Here is a 19,811-nt window from a genome sequence, read left to right on the forward strand (position 1 = left end):
AATCCCAACCATGGCACCACCTGCCTGGAGTTTGCATGTTCTCCCTGTGCCTGCGTGGGTTTTCTCCCACACTCCAAAGACATGCCGGTAGATGAATTGGCTCATGTCTAAATTGGCCCTAGTATGTGTATGCATGAATGTGAGTTGGGGACCTTAGATTGTGCACCCCTTGAGGGTTAGGGATCGATGTGAATGTAGAATATCTGTAAAGCGCTGCATAAATTGACAGTGCTATATAAGTACCTGAAATAAATAAATAATCACTTTTCAGCATGGAATATCAATGTGAGGGATGTTGCCCCACTGCACAGAGAAGTTCAATGCAGGACAAGAAAATGTTTGATGGTATTGATTTTGGGAATATCGCTTGGTTCCTTGCTATGTTAATATAGTTCTTGAATTGACTGCATTTTTAGTGCACAAATTTTATATTTGCAAAATAAAAACAATGTTGTGTGTTGCCTCTTTGGGCATGGATTTTATGGCTTTTAAAAATGTTGTTCAACCTGGTAGAATAGAGGCATTGTAACATGCAGAGAGCACTTAGCAGCCAGATTTTTCAGTTTTGGTAACCTATTAGTCTAGTCCAGCTGCCATATATCCTGATTTTCAGTGCTTATTTGAGAACAATATACAACTTTTTGCATAGAAATCTGCACATAAAGCAATCATTCAATCATGGCTTGGATCATTTCTGAAATTTTTTGCTTGAAAATGTATGGTTTAAACATGAAATTGGTTGGTTTTGTTGACTATGATTGGCTTTTGGACCAGGTTTCATGATCCCTTTTCAATGAAAAAATGTTTTGAACCACATATTTAATGCAGCTAATATTTGAAATATGCAGTTTATTCATCAAAGTGATTGTATTTAAATACTGGTATTTATGGTGTAAGTACAGTCTATAGTTTAAATATATTCAGTTTTAATCAATGTTTTCTTTCTCTTTTTAGTTCTATGAAGACATTTTTGGAATGGACTACAGACACATGTTCATATCACATCTGCCATCACAACAGGAATCATGGAGCACAACAACTTCCCAGACTTGCTGAAGTGCTTTGAAAAACTTGGCATATACAAGTATGGTGTTCTCAGCAATGCTTACACCGGCTCATCCCGTAACATCCTACAGTACACATGTCATCTATGAAAATGGCTATACAAACATAACAACACCTCAGTCTTCATTTCGTGGCAGCTTGGATCTACCACCAAAATACGTACCAGTTGCCATGACCACAGCTGGTACTTTACCATTGAACACTACAGCTTCTACTGCTACACAGTCAACAAAAGATCATTTAGAGACCTTAAATTTACCCCTTCAAATAATTCTTTCTTCGGTAATGATTATTATACTTTTGCTGTCATTCCTAGGAAATTTTGTGGTCTGTCTCATGGTCTACCAAAAAGCTGCCATGCGATCAGCAATTAATATTCTACTTGCAAGCCTGGCATTTGCTGACTTGCTGCTTTCTATTCTGAATATGCCCTTCGCATTGATAACTATCATTGTTACAGAGTGGATTTTTGGAGAAGTATTCTGCAGAGTATCAGCCATGTTCTTTTGGTTGTTTGTAATAGAAGGTGTTGCTATCCTGCTTATAATAAGCATTGACAGATTTCTAATCATTGTTCAGAAACAGGACAAGCTGAACCCATATCGGGCAAAGATTCTCATAGTTATTTCATGGGCAACTTCGTTTTGTGTGGCTTTTCCTCTGGCTGTTGGCAACCCACAATTACAGGTACCCTCTAGAGCTCCACAGTGTGTTTTCGGCTACACCACCAATGCTGGTTATAAAGCTTATGTAATACTGATAGTTCTTATTTTCTTTTTTATTCCTTTTATGGTGATGCTTTATGCTTTTATGGGCATACTGAACACTGTGCGCCACAATGCAGTCCGTATACATAGCCATCCGGATAGCATATGCCTCAGCCAGGCAAGCAAACTAGGCCTAATGAGCCTTCAAAGGCCTTTTCAAATGAATATAGACATCAGCTTTAAAACTCGTGCCTTCACCACTATTTTAATTTTATTCATTGTCTTTATAGTCTGCTGGGCACCATTCACCACTTACAGCCTAGTTGCTACATTCAACAGTGACTTCTACAGCAAGAACAATTTTTTTGAGATAAGCACTTGGCTCCTTTGGCTATGCTACCTCAAGTCTGCACTAAACCCAATAATCTACTACTGGAGGATAAAGAAATTCCGGGACGCTTGTTTGGATCTAATGCCGAAATACTTCAAGTTTTTACCCCAGTTACCTGGTCACACTAGAAGACGAATCCGGCCTAGTGCCATCTATGTGTGTGGGGAACATAGATCAGTTGTGTAAAGCCTATTATGAAATGTATTTTTAGTGACTGCCATGACCTATTTGTTATGTGTTTTAAATGATTTCCCCCTGTGCAGAAAGTGATCTGTTCTTTGCCAGGAAGCAATGTAAAAGTAAAACATGTTACCTCCTAGGATTTATTGTAAATCCATATTTGATAAGTACTTTTTGTCAGGTTAATGCTTACCAGGCCTGCAGTGTGTGTTATTGCAGGCATCTTGTATGCTGCTACAATCAGTGGATGTCTCGTTTTATTTTTTTCCTGAAACAAATGTTGCTGCTTTTGCTATTAGAAGTGAACCAAAAATATTCTGTAGCTAGAATTTTTTGCAAGAGTTTAGAATTATTTTTGGAAACCAATTTCAATATTGGTAGTGTACTTGATGATTTGTCGCTTTTAATTTCTTTGCTGTTATAGGGACTTGAGATGCATGAAAGTGCGGGTATTTGACCTAGGTTGCCCATATCAGCTTAGCTCTACTGTTTCCTGTTACTCTTCAGAGGAACTTAAAGGATTTTTCCTCCAAACAGGTCAGCTGTGGATGGGCCCACCCTTTTAGGACCTAGTAATAAAGTACTGTCATTACAGGGTGGTCTGACTTAGTGAATTTTCACTTGTTTTATATGGCTGCCTTCTTTCCCATTTAACTGCAGTATCCATGCTTCTATCTACACCCTACTACAGTATCCTTGATCCCAGCAACCTCTTGTCCCCATCCTGTTCTATCCTAGTTTCCTTTTATCTCTGTCTCCTCCTCCATTTTCCATTATTATTATTATTACAGATCTCTGCTGCTTCCTCTCCCTTTCTTTTTCACTGTCACTTTATCTCTGCTGCCTCCTCGCCCATCCTATAGTAATTTCACCTTTATCTTGCTCACATTCCACATTTTCAAGAAAGCCTGTTCAAAGAAAAATATTTTTCTTTTCCTTTGCAATTGTCTAGACATTGCAAAAACTGGAGCAGCAAATACAATTCAAGTTTATAGTGGACTTTCTGGGCACCCTTTGTAACCTCTGATGTTATCTGCCTGAGGCCTGTATTCACATTCTAAAGACTATCTTAATAATGTCTTCCTTCTTTGCTGACAAGATTGAAAGTCCCCAATGCTCAGCTTCATGGGAAATAGACTACACTAGGCCACTAGGTTGGTTTCCATCTTTCTATACTAATTTTTAAAAATGTGTTCCCACTCAAGCACAAGGAGCATTTAGAATCAGGAATCAGATTTTAATTAACTATAAAAATCTGAATCACAACTAAGCTGGTGGAGACAGCCCAAGGCAAATATCTGTCTACAAGCACCAAAGGAATTTTGAATGCTTCACAGTGTTGAACATCAAATCACTTTCTTGCCCCTCCCGTAGAATGATGAAAGACTATGTGCACTTTATCTGAGTTTGTTACAGATTAGCTCTTAGTGGTTATGGAAAATAATAATAAAGGTACAATATTTTAGTACAAGAAATATTTACTTAAAAGTAATTAAAGGCCTATATTTTATGGCTAAATAATCTTCTAATCAGGGCCTCACAGACTGAAAATATATTTCCAAATATGATTGTGTGTTATATTTTAAGTGCAAATTACATCAAAATTGTCTTTAGTACAGAATGTAAAATCTGATTGAGTGGATTATACTGCTATTCTCAAATGGACAAGGTAATTTAGAAGCTGCTGTAATGTGCTTGTCTATGTAATAATTTTAGTGGAGCAGCAGATTTATATTGCATATGCCTAACAATTTACTGAAAAAATCCCCTCTTTTCTTTACCTTAAAGTGACAATAAACTTAACATTTTTATAAAATAGAATGATTGCAATATGTTTAAATATAAGTACAATGTACTTTCTGTCTCCCACTTTGTTTCATCTCTCAGATGCAAGTCTAAAAACAATGGAATAGACTTTTTAACCAAAACAAAAAAACAGAGCCATAGTATACTGGTATACTTAATATTTTAGAATGATAGATATAAAAAAATGTAGTTTACTGTCACTTTATTCACGGCAAATGTAAATTCAAACAAATCTTTTCAGACTGAATTTGTATGGCTTATTGCACTCTATATACTATTTAGCTATTTTCATTGTCCAAAAAATCCATTATTATAAACATTTAGGCATTGAAACCCATAAATAACTGTAGATGGCATTATTCCAAGAGTATATCCATGTAAAGCTTGCTGTTCTGGAATATTAAATTGGTTGTAAACCTCAGACATGAAAAATGAACAGATCCCATCTCACTATAGTGTGTACTAATCTGAATCCAAAGCGCCTCCTCTGGTTCTTTTCTGATTTCTCCTCTCTGTTATCTGCATGACTCACTCTTAAAAGATTAGGCAAACGCTTCAACCCAATGGGAGACTACCCTCCCCCCCCCTGCCCAGCACATAGCAGATTATTCATACCCTCATCTCTATGTTTCTCTGAACCTGTGAAGAAGTGGGTGTTTGACTTTCCTCCAGTCAGCTCTCAGATACACTCAGCTCTGTGCTCTAGCTCTGCATTGTTTGTGATGTCAGATTCCTGGCCCCTGCTTTCTGGTGCTGAGAAAAATCCTTTCATCTTTGTGTTGTAGAAGGCTTTACAGGACAGTTGGCTTCAGGTAAACCAGCACAATTATATAGGAGGATTTGTTTAATCCCTGTGTGTCACCTTAGGCCAGTCACTTCACTAGGTGTATGGAAGGGCTTACAGCCCCTTTAAGGGACATTCACACTATATTGTGTTGTAACTCCTGGAAACCAAGCATGAATGGCACCACAATTTACCTTGTCATTGCAGCATATATTTGCATTGTGCAGCACTCCAGTACACAAATGTAATGCAATGCCCTATATTTAAAAAAGAAAAAGTAAATTTAGCGTGCACTGCTCTTTATTGCATAGTAGTAGTAAAGAATTGCATTAATGCACATGCATTGATGTGTAATCAGCCATTAAATACCTTGTTCAATGTAATCATCAGCATCCAGTCTCCAAAAGAAAATGGATGAGAACATCTGTGGCTTAGAGCGAAAAGATGCCATGACCAGTGCACAATCCATAAGAACATCCCATCACATTAATTTTTTTTTCATGGATGCAAGGCAAGTTAAGATCTGCTGACAGCATTTTTTCTGCACAGAACCTGGGTCATTAATGGGAAACCAAAAGTACTTTTAGGTTTATTTATAGTAAGCATTGCAATATTTGTGTCAATGGCTAATGTGATCACATGTGACTTTGACATGTCTTTTACATTTAGCTTGCTTTCTATTCCATTTTACTTGAGGGTTTTTCATACGCAATTTAAGATTCTCCCAATAATGGTTGTCTGTATGCCATATATTTGCAACAAAATTCTGGCTCAATGATTTGAACTGTAACTTACACATTTTATAGACACTGCGTTTCTATTTGTCTTTCAGTTTGAAGGGTCTGCTTGATGTATACAAAGAGATACAAGTAGCAAACACAACACAAGCATTTTGCTGCACCACCAAAAACAACTTGCATCTGTTGCATAGGCTGCACTTACGTACAGTTGTGTTCAAAATAATAGCAGTGTGTTGAAAAAGTGAATAAAGCTCAAAATTATTCTAATAGCTTTTATTTCCATACACACAAATGCATTGGGAATACTGCACATTCTATTCCAAATCAAAACATGAAGAAAAATATATCAAATTTGTGTTGTTCCTCTACAAAAAATGGAAGAAAAGTGAATATTAGACTGTTCAAAAAAATAGCAGCGTTTTGTATTCTTCTTTACAAACTCAAACATTCACTATATAAACTAAAAAATGTTTGAAGATTTTGCTTTCCTTTGAATCTCTTAATTAATATTTAGTTGTATAAGCACTGTTTCTGAGAACTGCTGTACATCTGTGTTGCATGGAGTCACCCAACTTCTGGTACCTGTGAACAGGTATTCCAGCCCAGGATGATTGGACTACATTCCACAGTTCTCTATTTCTTGGTTTTGCCTCAGAAACTGCACTTTTGATGTCACCCCACAAGTTTTCTATTGGATTAAGATCCGGGGATTGGACTGGCCACTCCATGACGTCAATCTTGTTGGTCTGGAACCAAGATGTTGCACGTTTACTGGTGTGTTTGGGGTCGTTGTCTTGTTGGAACACCCATTTCAAGGGCATTTCCTCTTCAGCATAAGGCAGTATGACCTCTTCAAGTATTCTGATGTATTCAAACTGATCCATGATCCCTGGTATGTGATAAATAGGCCCAACACCGTAGTATGAGAAACATCCCCATATCATGATGCTTGCGCAACCATGCTTCACTGTCTTCACAGAGTACTATGGCTTGAATTCAGTGTTTGGGGGTCGTCTGACAAACTGTCTCCGGCCACTAGACCCAAAAAGAACAATCTTACTTTCATCAGTCCACAAAATGTTGCGTCATTTCTCTTTAGGCCAGTCAGTGTGCTCTTTGGCAAATTGTATCCTCTTCAGCACATGTCTTTTTTTCAACAGTGGGACTTTGCGGGGGCTTCTTGCAGATAGCTTGGCTTCACATAGGCGTCTTCTAATTGTAACAGTACTCACAGGAAACTTTAGACCTTCTTTGATCTTCCTGGAGCTGATTGTTGACTGAGTCCTTGCCATTTTGGCTATTCTTCTATCCATTCGAATGGTAGTTTTTTGCTTTCTTCCACGTCTTTCAGGTTTTGGTTGCCATTTTAAAGCATTTGCGATCATTTTAGCTGAGCAGCCTATCATTTTCTGCACTTCTTTATATGTTTTCCCCTCTCCAATCAACTTTTTAATCAAGGTACGCTGTTCTTCTGAACAATGTCTGGAACAACCCATTTTCCTCAGAATTTCAGAGTGAAATGCACTGTAACCAGCATGTACAACATTTGCTGCCTTCCTTAAATAAGGGCAATAATTGCCACCTGTTTTTCAAAGAATGAATGACCTCACTAATAGAACTCCATACTGCTATTATTTTGAACATGCTCCTTTCAATTAGTGATTCAATTACACAGAATGAGCAGCATGCATGTCATGACTGTTGGGTCTGTTGGATTTCTATTACTCTACTAAACCTGCTAGTAAATTTATTTGCCATGTAGAAATATCATTTCTACCAAAAACAGTGATTGATCAGGTTAGTGATGTCTGACTGCTATTATTTTGAACACAACTGTATAGGAACACTATGAGCAGAAATTAAATTCTTTATTCCTTTAATACAGTTTGGTAAAATAACATGCAGTTGACAAATTAAACAGAATGGGATTGATAGCTGAAAAAAAATTAATTTTGTATAGCAGACTCCATTCTAGTTTTCTAAATAGAACTAAATGTCAATGAAGCAATAAAACTGAATTTAGGATTGCAGTGGCCGGAGTTAGGTAGGCCATAGACGAGTTGAAAACTGAAAGTTCTGTCGATCAAAGAATGGAAATGGCTTATATAATTGTGCCATCCATTGTTTAGTTTTTCTACAAAAAAAATAACAATAATAAAACAGCTTGTTGTATCAGGAACTTTCATTGCTGCATGAAAATCGTGTATCCCAGCTGGCACACTAATGATGTAAAAATTGAAAAATTTGACGATCAACAAAAATTTTGTTTTTTTATATCAGTATATCACTTGTTGTTTTGTCATGTGAACCAAAGAGTTCAGTTATAATGTTGTGGTATGTCAGTACCCTGACCATACTGCTTAAGAAAAAAATGTGCTCAACTGACGTCTGAACTCTGGGCCTGTCAAAGTCACATGACCGTTTCTTCTCCAATCACACAGCTTTTTGTGCTTAATGTGAGGCTCCATTCATTACACAATAGCCAGTTTTTATGAATGGGTTGGTCCGTGGTGTCCATAGCGAACAACAGCATGATAGAGTGCAGGTAGCAATATTTACCTTCAGGTGATCAGTTGGTAGGTTTGCAGGATCAAACTGCAATCATTTGGAATCTCAATTATACCTGATGTGGCACAAAAAGAAATCTGAATATCATGAAGAATGCTTTATGGGGTTTTGTGTATCACTGACATCATAGCAAAACTATGTTCCATTCACATCTCTGGAATGTCTAGGCCTATTATTATTATTTTATTATTAGGCCTAGAATAATCCTGTCACTCATACCATCAGGATCACTGTCTGTTTATTCATGCTGATTGGATTATTTTTAGATCACATGGCTTTTTGTGATCATATCAGCCACAGCTAAAAATTTGCCTAACAAAATAAAAACAATGCTTAGTTTTTGGTTATCTTTCAGGATGCTTACTTGGAGGTGCCATAAATGTTATGTAATGTCTTTCGTACACGTAAAACAAGCAAGTTTTCTAATTTTATACAATGGTATTTAATTGTTTAAAGTGTACTTAACTTTCTTTTTCTTTTTTTTTTTTGTTCGTTTAGTTTTAGAAAGTAAGGGAGAGGGTTAAAACCCACATTGGGTACTTTTTTTCTCTGTCCTGCTGTGGAGATTTCCCTTCATTTTCTGTCCTGGAAGAGTGGCAGGAAAAGAGAGGAAATCTTTCTAAACTGAACAGAAATCCTATCTCCAAGAGTTGTTATATGAATAGGTGCTATGGTGACAACTCTAAAATCAGATTCTCACCTTTTATTTCAATGGCTAGGTCACTAGGACTATTGGAGAGCTGAATCTCCTCAATGGGACACAGAAAAAAGGGGGTGTAAGCCTTCCCCACTCTATTATTTGTATTTTATAATTGCCTTTAAATACACTTTAATATTGTCACTACTGGTTTTGAGTGCTATCTGGTGTGGCTAAAGGCCATATAGGTAAAGGGAATCTATCACAGTTTTTCAAAGTTCTGCCTTGTGAACCCCAATATGCCTTTCCTGAGCTGGATAGGAGTCAGTGCATGTCTGAGAGGGTCCCTTTAAAATATGAAAGGAGATAAATGGTCTATTACATATGTGTGCCCTGATTATAGTTTTATTTACTAAAGCATTAACATAAAGCATGTTAGAAATAGTATTAAATCTGATTTCTACAATGTAAAACCCAGGAAGCTTGTTTAATGTCAGATTAAGGAGTTTTACATTTTTTTTTCTTTGGTAATGAAAATACATAAATATCATGTTGAGTTAAGTGACTGATGTGAATTGGGTAAGAATACTTTATAAACCCTTTAAATGCCAATGACATAACTAAAGTTGGCTGCTGAGTTAGTCCGTATGTACACAAGCCTTTTTCCTACAGGTCTGTTTTACTCCTTGTTAAGCACAACTCCTTTATGATATGGTGCCCTGTGATTTTTGTTTTTTTATTACATTTTTTATGATATGGTGCCCTGTGATTTTTTTCTTTTTTTGTTTTGTACATTTTTTATGATATGGTGCCCTGTGATTTTTCTTTTTTTTAACATTTTCTCCTTTACATAAGATTTATCTTCCAGTGTCACTGGAATTTAATGGTAACATTCTTCTGTGAACTATAAATGATTGTGTTCTGGCATATAATGTTGCTTACTTGCACAGTTCACTCTGTTAGATCAGTGTACGTTTTTATTGACTTGTAAAACCTGAAGCCACTTTACTCAGGATTTTAGCTATCAAAGTAGGGTGTGATTAAAATGAGCCTGAAATTGTACTATGTTTATATGGGGATTTAAGTGCCATAACTTGAATCTTTAAGATGGTGAAGCCCTACTGGCAAACTTCAAGATTTGCATAGCCAGTATCCTACATTTTAACTTGATTTTTTTTAAAAATAAAATGGCAATTACCTGCACATAAATACTGCCATTTGTGGGGAAAAAAGTTTCCTACATGTAGCTGACTTCTTCTCTCTAGTAATTCCATTGAAAGACACTTTATACAGCCTTGTACAGTATGAGCCTTCTTTAGCTGAAAATGGCTGATAATTTAGAACAGTAGGCTGCTCTTCATAGCAAATGTAAATATAATACCAAATATCTCACTTTTTATAAATATATATATATGAGAACTTTATATAAATATATACACATACTTGTAAGTGGTATAGGTAGTGCTTTTACAAAAACGTAGCTTGCTTTTTAAGTGAAATGGTTCTTTCACACGAATGGCTAGAATAGCCTAAAACAACTAATATAACATGATTGGCTAGAAAAGCTGTAAACAGCAGATATGTCATGGGCATGAAGAACTCCTTATGATATCCTGTTTATCACAGGTTTTACTTCACCTTACATCAGCAATTTAAGCCCATACTTTGTGGTCATTCAAAGTTGCTGTTTTTAGGCATTTCAATTCAATCACGTGAAATCATATGACTTTTCAGGGTTGTATATTCCTTCAGTGCATTCCATAATCAATCCTTTGCATGGTGACTTCTGAAAAGCCATTTAATGTATTCCAGTACAAATACATATGCTGAAAGGCCTTAAGCAGTTCATATGCTCAACAAAAATGTCCCATAGACTTGAAGAAATGGTCACTGAACATTTTGTGGCAACAACAAAATACTGATTTACTGGAAGCTGAGATTCACACTTTTGTTCTTGTGTTGCAGCTCGTTTTTGAGGTGAGTTTTGGATGTCCTTCATGATGCATTGACATGCCTTGCAATTCCTATCCGTAAAGTGACCTTTTTACAGTCACTGCATGTCAACAGGGTGCCTATATGTGAATTAGCATAATTAAAAACAATGGTGTACATCTGCAGATGTGTTAACATGCACTAAAACACCTATGTATGAATGGAATCTTAAATTCTCTTATTTTATGGCATATTGTTTTACTAATCAAAGTCTTAAAACCAAGACAAAATTAAAAACAATGGTGTACATCTGCACATGTGTTAACACGCATTGGTGTACATCTGCACATGTTAACTCACACTAAAACACCTATGTATGAATGGAATGTTAAATTCTCTTATTTTATGGCTTTATTTTTTACTAATCAAAGTCTTAAAACCAAGACAAACCAAGACAAAATTAAAAGCAATGGTGTGCATCGGCACATGTGCTAACACGCACTAAAACACCTATATATGAATGGAATCTTAAATTCTCTTATTTCATGGCATTTTTTTTTACTAATCAAAGTCTTAAAACCAAGACAAAATTAAAAACAATGGTGTACATCTGCACATGTGTTAACACACACTAAAACACCTATATATGAATGGAATCTTAAATTCTCTTATGGCATATTTTTTTTACTAATCAAACTCTTAAATCCAAGACAAAATGTGTATTTAAAAAAGGAGGTACATAATAAATAAATAAAAGGGTATGTGTATGACTAATGAATTGAAATCTATTTTTTTAGGGCTCATTTGTACCTGAGTGGTTTAGTTCCATTAACTGCATGATAACTTTGCCATTTTCAGAAGATTAATTTGATATCTATGTGACTGTAAGCAGTGTGCTATGACTGCATTTAAGGTGTGTGCTGTGTTTTAGGCATTTTCTTTCACCCTTGAAGCCTGTCTGAAATACTTCCAATGTTTACATTCTCCTGTGTTCTACGTTTATTTCCAAGACACGAAAGATGTTGAATACTTGCTCCCATCATCACAGGAATACGTGTTTTTTTTCTCTCCCTCTATCCCAGCAATGGGTGAGTGCAGCAAGCATGCACAGCTTTTGAATCAGTAAGTGTGCTCACTCCTGGGATGGTGAGGATGAGCAACCGTCTGCCATGTCCTAGAATTAAGCTAGTATGTGGAAATTTACACATTTGGAGTATTATGGCTAGGTTTTATGGGTGACAGAAAATGCCTATATGGGCCCCTTGTCTGCATGGGCCAGTTTATGTAAAGGGTCAACTTAGCCTTAAGCCACTGAAAGGCAAATCAAAGCAACTTAAACATACGTTAGTACAGGGGTGTCAAACTGGCGGCCCTCCACCTGTTTCAAAACTACAAGTCCCATCAGGCCTCTGCCTTTGGGAAGTCGTGCTTGTAACTGTCAGTCTTGCAATGCCTCATGGGAGTTGTAGTTTGACAACAGCTGGAGATCCGCCAGTTTGACATCCGTGTGTTAGAACATCTCAGAGGAACCTGAAAACATACTGCATTTGTTTTAAGACTAAAACCTGTTTACAAAATCCCATGAAGTTAAAGGTATGAATGTAACTTAACAAAGCTGGGACTGCAAAATGCAAAAATGACCTAAACTTTGAGAATCTGCCACCTCCCAACATGCAACAATGCAATACAAGCACCTTGCTAGCCTATATCAATACACATATTGTTCTGTGGGTTTGGACTTGCAGGTTGTTAAATCTCTGAATGGGAGTTAAAGTTGCTGTTTGGATGCCAAAAGCTCCATGGGTGTTCAGAAGAACTAAGTAATAGGTGCAGGCCAACAGTAGCAACTATTTTTGAGCATGTTATATTAGTTTCATAAATGTTGATGAGCTTCATTTTAAAATTAGGTTTTAACAAAATTTGTAAAACCATAGACCTGGAAATCAATGATTTAGGAAATTAGTTTACAAATATTGCATATATCAGGGGATATTTTTGAAAACCAAAAACTGACATTCAGTACTGTCACTGCTCACTTGAACATGCACTACTTTAGAAAATCAAGTAATTATCACTTATTACATATAGTAAATAAAATAATTAAAAAATGAGATATATATATATATATATATATATATATATATATGCAATAACCCAGAGATTATATTGGTATTTAATGGTAATGCAAGTGTTTCAGAAGAAGTAGAGATCCAACAAAGACTGTGTTCAATGATGTTCTACAATGTCTCATATTTTGTGGCCAGTAACAAACAGCCAGAGATGTATATTCATAAATAGCACTACATTTATTGTAGAGGAAGAGTAAGCAATCAGGTTTTTGTGTATTGGCCTGCCATGAATTAAAATACATTCTTCACCCTGTCAAAAATGTATCTTGCTTCCTGCTTTCCTACTAAAGAAAAACACTTTAAAAAATGTATTCGAAATCCTTCCCCCCTTCCCAAAACTAAGTATCAGGTGGTGAATGGGCTCATAGTATCCATTTAGAATCCTTGCTTAATTTTCTTTTTGTAAGTAGGCCTATAAGGGGGTTATACACGAGAAGCATTCCAAAAAATATATGACCAACTAGTCAGCTTATATCTGTCATTTCAGCTATGTAGAGTTGACAAAAAAATTAACACATTTCATACAAAAACTCCCTAGTGTTTGATAGATTCATGTGGGCTAAATAGCCAAATATCTCCTTATATCTCTGTAGTGACCAGATGTATGAAAGCTGCACTTTCTAAATGCCTCTTCTTCAAAGCCACTATGAAGCCAAGCAATGGCATCTCACTTTTTCTCATACCTACAATGTAATAGTAGTAGAATTTTGTACTATGTTAGCCATCGATTTAAAGTTTGGTGTTTAAGTGATACCCTTTAAGTTTTTACCATTTAAGTTATTAAAGATGCAAGCTTTCGAGGCCCAATTGATCTGAAAGCTGAAGATGGGACCAATGTAAAATCTGAAGATAGGACCCAACAAGTCCCCAAAGTTTGCATCTTTAAAAATCTTACCTGTATTTTCACTTTTGTAGTCCTACTTTATGTTTGTTCCTATCCCTGTTCACATAGCATAACATAAATATTTGAAGTGCTATGTTCTGGACCATCTAACAAACAAAATATCCTACATAATTCTCTTTGCTGGACAACCACAATTATCCTGTCAGTTCTGTGTAGGCAGATCTTCTCTATCAATCATAAGTAGATGTGTCTGCCCTAACAAAGGGTTAAAGGTTTAGAGGCTAGGTTTGTTGCATTGTATGTTTTAATGAGGGCAGACTTGGGACAGACTCACTCTGACATTGTTCAAATATCTCTGCAGTCAGCCATGACACCACCTCCTGAGAAACATGTAAAACATAAATATTCTTTATGCATGCTATGTGAATGGGAACACATAAAAAACATAGTGGAATTTTCTCACATTTGACTGTACAAGTGGAAATACATTTTAAGTTGGCCAATAAAGGTTATTACTTAAACCTCAAACTTTCTTGAATATAACATAAATGGATAAAACAATGGATGGAGGGAGAAAGATCCTTCCTAATGAAAGCAGCATGTGAGCCGAGCTAGAGACACAGAAGTGTTGCTGCTGTAGTCACTGAAAATGTAAGTAGAAGGGTGAATCACTCTGCAAGCATCAACTCTAACTGAAATATCAGCCGTGGGTTGACTTGCCTTTTAACTTGTCAACTGAACAATGTGAAATTCAATTTTATTTGAATTATATATTGTATTTTACTTCAAATGTAAATTGCTGGGAAGATATTTTCTTTTTATAATTACAATTGTTGTTTACAGCCTATATTTTATTGTACATAAAAGGGATTCACCGTGTTACCTTATGCTTGTTATTTATTATACATCTTGAGTGCGAGTTATGGAATGACTGGGTTCTTTTGTTATTTCAGTATAATCTTTTAGTGCTCATGTATAAAATGAGCAAAATTAAACTGCTGTCAAGAATTCTTAGGTTGATTTTTCATGTGAATGTTGCATGTTTAAGCTCTTCAGTTTTCTGTATTAAAAAAAAATCACATTTGTAAAATTAAATTGTATTGCGTCTTTTTTATTTGATAGCGCACATAGCCTTTCAAGAATAATGCTATTACATTTGTTTTTTTGTATTTTTACTCTTATACAAAGTATCAAAGCATAGCAAAGATTTTTCCATGTGTAGGGAAAGGGTGGGACCAGGCCCAGATGACGTCTTTCTAATTCACTACTCATATGTTGGGTTTTTATATATTAAATTGCGCTTGAGAGTGTTTCTTAGCTGCTTGATTGCCACTGAAGAATCTTTACTGCCCCAGCTTCCTATGCCTTCTAGATATGTCTATAACTTTGCCAGATTGCCTCTTTAATCATTAGTGTAATATAGAAGAGATTAGCCAAGTGGCAGCTCCAGGAATTAAATTAGTAGTGTGGGATTGGAACGTACATACATACCTTAATGCTGCAGCATTGTCCTGATGCTGCAGCTGTCCCCTGCCGGCTCCAAGCCAGAGAACTGAGCAATCACATTACCACTCAATTTTCAGTCCCCTATGAGCAGAGAATGATGACTGTCAATCACCTCTTTCCACTCTACTTACCGAAGCGCTGGGTAGGAGAGGCTGGCTCAGGCTCTCAGCAGCACAATGAGAGGCTGAGCCAGCTGCCGATCAGGCACCTGGGTGGATCCCAACATTGTTGAGATCCTTCCAGAGACTGGACCAGCTCTGTGATGTCAGCCAACAGTGGACACTCCTGTGACCCTAAAAGCTTTGTGTATTAGCATGAAAAGCAAAAAAAAAAACTTAGTTCTGTGGTTGAAAAACCTTAGAGGAAGAGGTTGGCGAATTGCCACGCATATCAAGTAAAATCTACAGTTTCTCAAATGATCACTCCTTTACTAAAATAATTTTCTGAAAGGCATGTCTACACTCACAAGACATGAAACCTTGAAGCAGATGACTCTGGAGCAGCAGAAGACCATGCCATGTGCTTTTTCAGTCAGCTAAGTTAGGAAAACATTTACCACACTGTAAAAAGTGTCTCTTTAAAGTGGTTGTAAACCTCAGACATGAAATCTAAATAAAGCACATATTTTGATAGTGTTCACTTGCCTTTCTCTAAAGCACTAAGGGGTTTATTTACTAAAGCTGGAGAGTCCAAAATCAGACTCCCTTCTGCATAGAAACCAATCAGCTTCCAGGTTTCATTGCCAAAGCTTCATTGAACAAGCTGAGGTTAGAAGCTGATTGGTTTCTATGCAGAAGGGAGTCTGATTTTGGACTCTCCAGCTTTAGTAAATAAACCCCTAAGTGTCATTTCTCTCTGCTGTCTTGTTCCTCTGTTACAGGCATGAGTCACTTCTGATTAATTATGCTGACACTAATAGGAAAAAAGGTGACATGGGAGGGACCTCCAGCACACTGCTTGTGATTGCCAGCCTTAGCTCTGTTCCTTCCCGCAGTCTCACGGCTGCTCCCCTCACTCTGCTCTTCCACTTGCCAGCCAGCCCCAGTGCTCCTCAGAGCCTCCTCAGCGAGATATCACCATACAGGACAACCAGCGTCCCTTCTTCTGGGGGGCAGTGCCACCCCCCTGAAAAATACCGCCGAAGGCAAACGCCTTGTTTGGCTTGTGGTAAATACACCCCTAGCTGACAACAACTTTAACGCAACAAGCAATAATGCACATTCAAAACAAGTCTATTAAAGCAGTATTAAGCTCAAAAAAATGTATATATTGCAGTTTACTGGTGGCTGCATTACTTTCCTTTATTCACTTTATTTTCAACTGGTAATGCGGCATGTAACAAACTTCCTGTCTTAGGGTGTTACCAATCTGTATGCAAGAGACACTTTTAGATAGCAAAATTATCAGTCTGGGGAGAGGGTAGTGTTAGATGCACTAGAACCCTCTAAATGCCATTTTTGCTGGACAGCTTTGCTTGTTGAAAAATAACAGACTTACTGGATTGATCAAAATAAAGGGAAAAAGCCTAAAAAAGAACAAATGCAGCTGCTGCATCTATGAAGTAGAACACTGCAATATAACACATTTTTGGTTTTGGTTTTGGATGCATTTTAAGGCATTGCACCAGTGTGAATCACCCTTAAAGGTTGAAGAGAGAGGCTCTCAACATGTCCACTAGCAAGCCCCTTACCCCACCATGCTGTTAAAGTAGGAATGCTGTCATATGCATAGAGGAAGTTACCATACTGACATTACCAATGAATGAAACGCCTCTATTAAAGTGCATCTTTCAAGCACAGTAGAGGAAGTTAGAATGATCAGTTTTTACAGCACATTTTTAAGATCTTGTCTTGCACACTTAAACTAGTGGCACTGTTTTGATTAAAGTGTTATTAAAGATTTGGGGTTTTTTATAGAAAAAATAACAAAGATGTCATACTTTCCATCTCTGTGCAGTGGTTTTGCACAGTGCATCCCCAGTACTCTTTTCCTCGGGTCCCCCTCTGCACCCCTGGCTCCTCCGCTTTGACCAGTGCCCCCAATGGCAAGCCGATTGATATGGAGGCACTGGTGCATGGTCGCTCCCGAGCCAATGGCTTCCACTGATTTCTCAGCGTATAAGGAGAGGGAGCCCAAGGACAGCCGAGGTGCTCATGCACATCACTGGATTGAGAGGGGGCTCAGGTGAGTAATAGGGGAGGCTGTGGGGGGAGCAGCACACAGGTTTTTTTTACATTCATGCATTCTAAAAACCAGCCTTTACAACCACTTTGAGGGAATTGCTCAGTTACTAATACTTTCAGTCTGCCTAAAAATTTCCTTTAGTGCCTTGAATTTTTTCCTTCCAGTTGTATCACTAATTCTTCCATTTTTGTTAGCTAGGTGAATGAAGAAGATTCAAGAGTTTAAGTTGATTGAGATTGAACCTGCCATTGATAACCATAGAGACAAAAAATATAATGGGATATAAAGGAGGGACTTTAGAGGGGAGCTTTAAAATAGAGTTGATAGCACAAGGTACATTGCTGTTCTTCCTAAAGCTACCCTGTTAGAGACATATGACTTCATAAACATTGCTGTACATTTAAATTGTGGCACTATTAAGATATGTTCTGTGCGCAGCCTTGTTGGTAATAAGGGATGTGTTTTCTAGCCATTTCATTTCGATGCACTATTCCAATTCTTGGCAGGTTCATCACACATGACAAGATTAATTAAATGAGACATGCTGAGTTTCCAACAGAACATGGGGTTGCCTGATCTTAACCTGGCGACAGTTATGACAAGTGGAGAATAGTTAGATAAAGTTGCATTAAAGGGTTTAAATAGAAACATCTCATATGCAGCTAAAGCCTATGTACCAGCACTGATGAAACAACCATCAGCTCCTACAAAATTGCACTGGCTTTCTAGAATGGAAGAAATCCAACAAATGGAAACCCTTACTATGGCTATGAAAGGCCAGTATGAGAAATACTGGCAGACATGGATGCCATATTTCTTCTATAAAGCTCAGACATCTTTGGCTTTCTAAGCATAGGGAGGGCTTTATCTTACCCTTCCAAGGGTCAAACTAATGGCCTACTGAAGCAGAGAGGGGGGTGGGGGGTCATCACACTCTCCCCCTACACCCTCTCCTGCCTTTCTTTTACCTTCTCCCCATCCCAGTTGCCACAATAGCACCCCCAGTACTTTTTCTCTCCCCTTTGTTCTTTCCACTGGTTCGATAAAGTCAACTATAAAAAAATAAAAAAGGTAGTAAAGAATTGTTAGTCGCAAAGTGTGCAATCCTACATTAAATGAACCTGTTAGGTTTCCATCCTCCCATCATCCCTCATTCCAACAAGAATCTTGGGAAGCTTGGGCTCCATTTTCAAGAGCACATGTGAAAAGGAAACAGCTGCAAAGCCCAGCCATCCTTATAGCACAGTTCCACAGTGGAGAGCTACACTTGGGTCTTGACTCAGTGGCAGCATCGCTGGTAAGAAATGGATCTATTTGTACCAAGTATCTGCTACAAACTTCAGTAACAAGACACTTTTGTTATATTTAATATATTCTGTATGTTTCTATGTTGTTTCCAGTTTTACATCACTCTGGTCATTTCAATAAAGCCTCAGAAATTGTTCACACAGTCTAGTTTATTGGAGGACAGGAAGGTTAATCTGCATGTCGAGCTGCACACAGGGTAGTGTGTAGTGTGTAACAGAAAAGAAAGAAGCCTTTATTGCAGAAGAGAGACAGGTTGATTTACTAAAGGCAAATAGACTGTTCACGTTGCAGAGCTTCACCTCATTTACTAAGCTCTGGGGAAAATTCACTTGCACAGTGCAACTTCCATTGCAAAGTGAACAGTCTTTTGCATTTAGTAAATCAACCAAAGTATGTGTCCTCTGCAATTGAAGACCTTGATGTTCGCAATTAAAAAAACAAAAACATGTTATTGTTCAGCTTTAAAAAACAGCTGTATTATAATTGACTCATTCTACTTACTCAGGTTAATATGATGGATAAATTAGTGGAATAAGTAGTTGGATGATTCCCGGGTGAGTAAGCCATAATGGGCAATGAAGCTTTAGAATCTAATGCTAAGCTTACTGTAAGAGTCTCTGTTACAAAAAGAGAGTGTGCAGGAAAATAATGAAAGAGACTGTAGGGTTTCACATGGTGTTTTGTGCTCTACTGACTGTCTTATCTCACTGCAAGTCCAAGCATTGTTTTTTTTTTCTTGTTAACAATGTGATTTGGTAACCCTTATAGCAATTGTAAATTTTAATCACAGTTCCGCTTTAAAGTACAGCTCAATCTGCAGTTAAAGTGGAAGTCCAGTCAAAACTAAGCTAAACTTAAACCTGCTCCCACCCCCATTCTAAGCCCTACTCTATCTGGCCTGTAGAGAAAAGATGTCTATACTAACCTAAAAAACATATGTCTATAGCGAGCCCACAAACTACTACTGTATAAACTAGACAAATAGATTCAAATAAGATATAGTAAAAATATAAAATATGTATAAAAAGTG

At 37.2% G+C, this 19,811-nt stretch overlaps 1 protein-coding gene across 1 annotated transcript in view; it reads left to right on the plus strand.

Moving 5' to 3' along the window:
- The window catches only part of GPR63 (G protein-coupled receptor 63), an 89,251-nt gene extending 74,373 nt beyond the window's left edge, over positions 1-14,878 (plus strand). Inside the window, exon 2 of the mRNA XM_089665315.1 lies at positions 955-14,878. Within this exon, the coding sequence (XP_089521441.1) occupies positions 1,087-2,349 (1,263 nt within the window). The 5' untranslated portion in view covers positions 955-1,086 and the 3' untranslated portion in view covers positions 2,350-14,878. The remainder of the gene's footprint in view (positions 1-954) is intronic.
- The last annotated feature ends 4,933 nt before the right edge of the window (positions 14,879-19,811 follow it).

This window comes from Staurois parvus, unplaced genomic scaffold (genome assembly GCF_062004578.1).
Source record: "Staurois parvus isolate SC_StPar_1 unplaced genomic scaffold, SC_StPar_1.0 ptg000048l, whole genome shotgun sequence".
Taxonomy (NCBI): Eukaryota; Metazoa; Chordata; class Amphibia; order Anura; family Ranidae; genus Staurois; species Staurois parvus.